Source organism: Colletes gigas, unplaced genomic scaffold, assembly GCF_013123115.1.
Source record: "Colletes gigas isolate AHSC1104 unplaced genomic scaffold, ASM1312311v1 Colletes_gigas_Sc00037, whole genome shotgun sequence".
Taxonomy (NCBI): Eukaryota; Metazoa; Arthropoda; class Insecta; order Hymenoptera; family Colletidae; genus Colletes; species Colletes gigas.
Window position 1 is genome coordinate 1,771,780 of NW_025106666.1, and position 7,951 is coordinate 1,779,730.

Below are 7,951 nucleotides of genomic sequence, written 5' to 3' on the forward strand. Positions count from 1 at the left end.
TGCAATTAGATCGTACGTCAAAGGGACGAATGATCTTCATTTTTAATGACTGCACAGGTGGTAGGACCGGTCGAAGACGTTACGTTCGACGCTTACATCGACAGAGACGCTTCTTGTCCAGAGTTCGTAACATTGCAATCTCTGCAAACGACTTTGCATAAGGAAGATCCAGGCGACGAAGCCGTTTCGGTTCACGATTGCGAAACTGTTTTCCCCACGAAGCTAATGAAGCCTAATTTTATCGTCGACCTGATGGATTCGCCTGGAAACCTAATCCCAATAGGCTGTCATCGGGCTAAATTGTTGTACTACGAGACGCCGCAGCCGATTTGCAAGAAAGTATGCCCATGATTGACGCAGGATCGTGGATTAATAACAGAAAGTCTGTGCAAAGTATTTATTTTCGTTTAGATAAATCTATCACAAAATCGATTTGTTGAATCTCACTCTTTCTCTCTCTCTCTCTCTCTCTCTCTCTCTCTCTCTCTCTCTCTCTCTCTCTCTCTCTTTGGATTGTAAAAAGTCGACGATAGCTTACAAAATTATTCAGTAACAAAATACAAATATGTTATTTACACTAGTAACGCGTTCGTGGATGGAAACAGTATCGTAATTGATTAAGTCAACGCGTGTCTATTTCCACTGAACCGTACGACACAACTGAAGAAGCCAGTTTACAGTGTCGCTGAAATAAATTACTTTCCGATAAAGTACATTCGTTAACACATTGACTGCGAAGAAAATTTGATTAAAACGCTATGCTTGCAAATTCGTATTTACGGAGACTATTTTCTTCATTACGACGCGTGTAATATTTTTACGAACTTTCTATCGTTGCTCTTAATTGACCTGTGTATTAATCTAAAATCAGTAGGCGGAACTTGAACGTATTCGTAGTTAATAAATCACTTTCTCCTTAGTGGATTATTATTTACTTCCTAATTAGAAAAAAGACCGTACGTTGGTGCCCGTAATACTTGCTATACACATACAGTGCTGGACATAAGTATTGGCACAGTACTTAATTACATAGACAAATATTTATTTCTACTAAACAAAATTGAGCGACTTATTTCGCTCAGAAGATATTAAGCTGTTCTAGTTTGGCGGTAATAAGATAATCCTGTTGAGTTTTCAATAAAAAAATTAAACGATTTTATTGAAAAATGGCCGACCTTCTAAAAGTTGATAGCCACGGGCGCCGGTTGAATTTGCTACGATGTCGTTCATAAATAGCAGTCACTGTGTTAAAACGTTCTGCCAACTTCGCATCGCGATCTAATCGCGATAAATTCAACGAATTGCAAATTTGAATCACTGGGACGTGAAAAACGGTAATGTTTTAGCGTCTCCGAGTCTCACCAGCCCCAGGAAGCTCTTCTCCGCTTCGAGGAGGGCATACCTTGACGAACTACCCACTTCCTTCAATACCAAAATGTCATTTTTGTTCAAACGCGTCACCTGGGCCGAGAAGCAAGACTGACTGAAGTCCTTATCCCTGCCCGAATTATAATTCTAGAAAATAAAATTTTCGTTTCTTTCTACCAAGGTCCATTTATATTCGCGTGGGCGAGCCCGGGGAACGAAACGGTAAAATAATGTTTATTTTTGTTATTTAATTCTGAAATCTAATATTAAACACTTTTAGGAATCATCTAATCTTTTCTGTTCGTTAATAAATACTTATTAAGTTGATTAGTTATTTAACCCTGTAATACAAGGAAAATATTTTATTCATGGGGGGAGCGCATATTGTGATTAAGAAAATATTTCTATCAAGTATTCTTATTAATTAACACGTTCACTGGCTGTGACCTGTATACGGGTCACGGGCACCATGCTTTTGGATACGCCGCTAATAGACCAGACAGTGAACGTGTTAATCAAGACATTTCGCTTACCATGCACTGCAAGATCGGTCGATTGTTCACCTCCAAGTGAAATCCAGCCTCGAAGTGCTCGTCCATGTAATGAATCTGCGCGTACACCAGGTACAAGCCGTCTTTACTTATCACGAGACTTCCGTTGTCTTTCATGTCGAAGTGTTGATCCATGCGAAGACCCTCCACCCAATCGCTCGCTCGCCACGCCTTGAACACCCTGTCCTCGTGGCGGACTCTCGAGCTTCCGGTGTCGTTCCTCCTCCTCCCTATCAGGTGTTTATCGGCCCCGTAATGGGCGGCCAAGATTTGTCTCGAACCGTGCAAGTTCTTTCGAAGCCTACGAGGGGACTTCTTCGACTGACGTTCCACGCTTCGGCCTTCCGAATCGTTCCCATCGGCGACAAGAGAACCACGAACGTCGTCCAAGACCGAGTGGGTGTAATATTTCTTCGGAGGATGCCTGCCCCGAACATCGACCGACCTGAACAAGACAAAGAAGCGGAAACGCTCGAGTCACGTTCTCCTCTTACACGCTGTCCGCGACCACTTAACGACGGTTAACCGAGACGTGTGCAAGCGCGATATACTGCTTCAAACTGTCTACGTAATTCGGTGGTCCTTAAGTTTTTTTTTTCAATTTACATTAATTGATATTATTCCTTTTAGTGCCGAGCGAAAAACGGATGCCTATGCGAAGAATACCGAGCCAATTTCACGAATTTGCTATGGTTAGAGAAAAAGCTCGTTAAAACCAAACTAAAAATGATATTTAAAAGCAGCATATTACGAAATAAAGAAAGAATAAAGTAATGGCAATTGCATTTCAATATTCATTGCAAGTCATATAAATAACATAATTATAAAATATGATAAAAAATATAGAAACAAGTTTCTCTTCTACAAACAATATTTACACGTAAGAATAATCATTGTTTGATCACAGTTTTATGTAGGTCACGTAGTATAAAGTATAAGTATTTGATTTTCAATGATTTTTTAATAAATAACCAATTCAAAATATGATATAATTACAAAGATATATGAAAAAATAACAAGCAATGCATATTAGAGACTGTTTCAGAGTTTACTACTCTGTAAACAATTTTAAGATATAAATTTAGATTTTTTTTGCAAATATATGTTCCTCGATGTCCACAAATTCAGATAAACCAAAAATCATTACAATACCTTAGTTCCAGTGTTCGGCCATCCCTGAGAAAAATTTTAATGGAGAATTCTAGAGGCCAAAATAAGACGAAAATCAAGAATACCAATTTGTTGATGGAGGCTCCATTAAAAAGGTATTAACGTTTAAAGTTCCGCCTGTACTGAATTTTTTTCTCGAAAATGCGCAGGATTTCGGGGGTATGTCTATTCACCAGAAATGATAGTGATTGACCTCCGCAACTGAAAATAAATTTTCCAGAACGATTTGAAATTTTTTAATTTAATTGTTAATAACTTTTTAACGAGGCCTCAGTCAAGAAACTGATGTTCTTTATTTTCGTCTTATTTTGGCCTCTAGAATCTCCTATTAAAATTTTTCCCAGAGTTGGCCGAACACCCTGTATAATATGACGACTCCAGAATATACGTTTCCGCGACAAAGTAGCGTTGAGTTGCTGGTTCGCCCGAACAAAAAAGGTGTTTGGTGCTGGGGTTGAACCCAAAAATAATTTTTTAAATGCTTTTGCAATTAAATTAGACCCTTTATAATGTTTTATAAATTTTTTTTGAGACAGAGCTATCTCCCGATGCGTAGAATAAGGCACCATCGCATATGCAATGATATATACTTTTCGCAAGTGTAACGAACGACGATATATCGTCGTTCGGCACTAAAAAGATTAAGCTATTGAATTTCTAATAATAGTGCAGTAATAATAATAATAATGATAATGATAATAGTATACACCTAGTATAAGAAAAGCCTAAAAAGTATAATCAGAGAAAAGTCCCCGAGTGCAAAAAGTCAAACGAAGTACACAACTCACGTGTCATGTTTGTCTCCAACAGTCTTGTCCTCCGAACTCTCACGCGAGCTGGAACCAGACGCGATTAGTCTCCTCGAGCCGTGTTTGTGCTCACCAATGGAACGTTTGCGTTTAAAAAACGCCCTCCATTCCAAAAGGCGATCCCTCGAATTATCCGCGCTAGGAACGTCTCGTTTCTGTTTAGTGTTGTTCTTCTGCGCCTCGACCTTGTCCTCGGTAACTTTTTTCGCGCGTTCCTCCAGGTGTCGCTCCTTCTCGTCGTTCTTATGGTTTTCTCGCACGTTTTTCTTCAATTCCTGGCGATGTCTGGCCTCAGTCTCACGCACCGCTTCCAACAATTCCAACAATCCCATCATAGCCTTGTCGGAGCTCGGCTCAGGTGGAGTCGGTACAGGCGCGATCGTCGACAAAGAATCGGGGATGTCGGACGATCGTGCACTGTACGTGGATGGCGTGTGGTAATCGAGCAAATAATCGTGAGACGACGAACTATCGTCGTCGGTATAGTCATCGGTATCGTATTCCGTGTTGTCGATGTCCATCTCGCCGTCGGCGCTGTCGTCGTCACTGGAATCACCTTTGTACAACTATGGGGAAATGATTTATAGTAATAAACTAACGCTTTCGAATCAACGGAGATCTGTTAACACGTTGAGCGCCACGCGTATTTCTAAGACAATCCCGTTCAGGCCACGCAATTTCGGAAATTAGCAGTCCATCTTACAAGTTGTGACAAAGAAAACATTCCACCGAGCAGAATTGCAAGAAGATCCAAAAAAGAACACAAACTCCAAAGAAAATCGGGAAAAGTCTCTGAAGTTCGAAAGTACTGTAAATTATGTTATGACAAAAATGTAAGAAAAGATGGTAGAGAGATGGCAAGGAGAAAGACCAAGCGTGTTGTAACATTTTGTAATACTTGTGAAGGAGAACCATTTTTATGTTTGCCATGTTACAATGAATCCCATTAATCCTGTAATGATACCAAATTAAGTAAATTTTCTGTAATTCCGTAATAGTGTAAATTTTATAGTTCTCATGTTACACGCTGTCAGCCACCGATGGGTGACGCGGCCTAAACGGAAAGTCTAGTGTCAGCCACCGATGGCTGACATGGCGCTCAACGTGTTAAAAAAGACTAAGAACTATAACAATTTATTATGTTTCTATTCAAAGCATAGCTAGGAATTAATTGACAGTTTTTATAAGTCTAGCGTAGCAAATCACTGGTTGAAACAGTCGATGTGCGTCAGTGTAGCGCGAACGATACTTCTAAACATTATAATTTCACGGTGAATCGCATAATTCACGATAACGTTCATACATCAAGCGACATTTTCCACGTGCAAGTTTATCTGGGTCATCGAACTGTTTTGTAATCAAACGCAGACACGTGACCTGCGTTTATCTCTGACCTCTAGTGTCATTCGTCCCGAGTGATGACTCTATTTTTCTGTTTGTTATGAAAGATCGTTGTGTAGAAAGTAACGCGCGGCTATCTTGTAATTAATACCTATCTTGAGCCTCGGCACGTGACCGCGATTCAAACACATCGCGTACTTTGATCTAACGTCTACCATCGATCCCGACGAACTTTGAAATTATTCTTCTTCGCTGCACGATTCGATTCGTGAATACTTTTATATTGTATTCGTTTATTCTATGTCTTTGTCGCACAAAATATACCGAGATTTGGCACAGCTAAGTATTGTACTAAACCTAACCTCGAGGTTCATGTACTGGCTAGGGCTGATTCCAGAATGATAAAGAAACACACGCATTCGCCTTCTTTCTTTAATCCCCGAAGCTGTCCGAAGCGTCCAAGTTCACATACGCGTGCCTGTGCATTAGTATGTGTAAATGGAGGGGCAGTTCTCTGATAGAACCGGTCCGCCGCATCATCTCGGAAATATTGGCGCCACGTGCCTTCTTGAGTGCACAAAAGCTGCGCGTGAAGAATGGCCCGAGACCTAAATGCATCCCGATACACGTAACGTCATTTACAATCGAATGCATAACCTCGTAACGTGTGCTCTGTCTCTATCGTTCTGATCGTAACAATTCATACTTCACACCTCCAACACGCTAACACGTAGTTCATTCACTTCAACGTTTACCCACTCTCGCAATCGTGACCGTTAACGATGCAAATTACCATCAAGTTATTGATATAAATTGATGTCTGAGCGGCTGATGAATCAGCCAATGGAACGTTTTATAACGACGACCGTCCCAGGTTCTACGACGTCCCTTGCCAATAGTAGATCGCCCAGAGAGCAAATAGACAGGCATTTCCATCTTTGAGGAAATTCTTTCCGCTAACAAAGTTTGGAACTTTGGTCTGCCTAACATTTGGGCCAAAGGACACGTTATATTATATTTTATTCTTACTTTCGACTTTCTACCTCAGGGTTTTCGTTTGGAATTAATCGTTATGCACTATTTGGCGACCGAGCCCACACAAACCCTCACTTAAACCCTCTACTTTCTCTGAGTCTTCCCGCGTTTCTGAATATCTCTTCGTTTGCTATCTATATTTCTTTCCTTTTTATCTTTTTCCTTGCTGTGTCAGCTATCGATAAACTTTGTAATGCGTGCAAATGTACATATATTGTATACATGGTTAAACATATAAATCGAGGAAACGTTAGTAACCGTATATATTCATAACCTCAAATCTTATTTGTATTTAATATTATCACTTAGTTTATTGAACAATTTGATTTCTTAAAAGATTAAGGGTCAACAAAATTTTGAATAGTAACGGCTCACCTGCTCTTCGAAAGCTCTCAGCCCGTCCAAGAGATCCTCCTCTAGAAACCGATGCTTCAGACTATCGACATCGCGTTTCAGCTCTTGGATCTCACCCGCGTTAACCAATGAGCAACGCAGTCTCCACGTTTCCAGGCCCAGACACAGGAAAGCGATCACCAGAGCAGCAACACTCAGTATAGTGTTCCTATTAGGCCGGAAACGGTGCTTGTTAAAGCCTTGCTCCAGCTCGGACTGCGAAATGCTCAGGTTCTCTCTAGAGAAACGTAAGAAGGAGCGTGTTTCCTCCTTCATGTGTACGTCGTTCATCAGCTTCTGTTTAATCTTCGCAACTTTCGTCTCACCTTCGGGCAACACAGTAGTCATTTCGACCGGAATAAACACGCACGACGTTCGATCGAAAATCCCTCAAACGACACGTCGAATTTCGTTCGAAAACACCGTCGAGCGCAGGTATTTTATTCTCTGGTAAGATTATTCTGCTCGAAAAGTACGAGAATCGAGTTTGTTTACGTTCACGACGCCCATCGCTGGAATCAGAAATTCTCACGACTCGTGGTCGCTTGTCGATTCGTGATCGACGCTCATCGCGTCTTGGAAGAGTGTTTCGCCGATGTCATCTGCCCTTTGGCATCTCTTCGTCCCCCACTCGTATGACACAATCGTTAAACGGAACAGCAGCGACTGCGAGAACGATTTCGATTCAAGGTTTCTTTATTCTCGTTCGGGTTCAGTGTCACGGAAGAAACACGACGATAGTCTCACACCGAATCCAACGTAAATATTCTCCGTTTAATCGCGGTAGCCGATTGTTCACCTGCTTGCACAATTTCCTAGGCTCGCGACGAATCAAGACGTTAAATGTCCCGCATACTGAGCTCCTGGCCCTCTTTAAAACCAGTCCGGTAGGTTTTTTCCCCTTCGGAGAACTGGGAGCAGGACCGCAGCCAAGAATATTGAAGGTTCGACCCTTTTAGCCCCTTACCTCTGTCCGTCAACCCCTCCAACCAATTGTTCCTAGTATCCTTCTCCTTTTCTTATTCGCCCGTTGCTCTGTGCGACGTGCATGCAATTTTGTTTGGCCTTTTTCTATTCTATCAATACACTGACGAAATTTAGTAGCAATTGGAATTCGAGAAAAAACGACGTTGTTCGACTTAATCGATAGCGCTGGACAGAGATTGTTGGAACGTTCGTATAATAAATCGAATAAGAGCGGAACGGACGGATGCACCGTTTTGTATCTCGCGTCTCGTGCAACTCGGACACCAGGAGGAAAAGAAGAAGCGACCAGCGTATCCC

General features: G+C 41.4%; 1 protein-coding gene across 1 annotated transcript; it reads right to left on the reverse strand.

The window, feature by feature from the left end:
- On the reverse strand, positions 1 to 7,951 carry LOC122402527. Its single transcript, XM_043405393.1, has 4 exons — positions 6,650 to 7,951; positions 3,878 to 4,464; positions 1,902 to 2,364; positions 1 to 1,515 (listed from the first exon to the last, which is right to left on the reverse strand). Exons 1-4 carry the CDS (start codon positions 7,013 to 7,015, stop codon positions 1,315 to 1,317), a joined length of 1,617 nt encoding a protein of 538 aa, XP_043261328.1. The 5' UTR covers positions 7,016 to 7,951; the 3' UTR covers positions 1 to 1,314.

Coding starts and splice junctions, on each gene's coding strand:
- LOC122402527 (XM_043405393.1), bottom strand. CDS start 7,015: ATGACTACTGTGTTGCCCGAAGGTGAGACGAAAGTTGCGAAGATTAAA. Junction 4,465..6,649: donor TGAGAGCTTTCGAAGAGCAG/GTGAGCCGTTAC, acceptor ATTTCCCCATAG/TTGTACAAAGGTGATTCCAG. Junction 2,365..3,877: donor GTTGGAGACAAACATGACAC/GTGAGTTGTGTA, acceptor TGTCTTGTTCAG/GTCGGTCGATGTTCGGGGCA.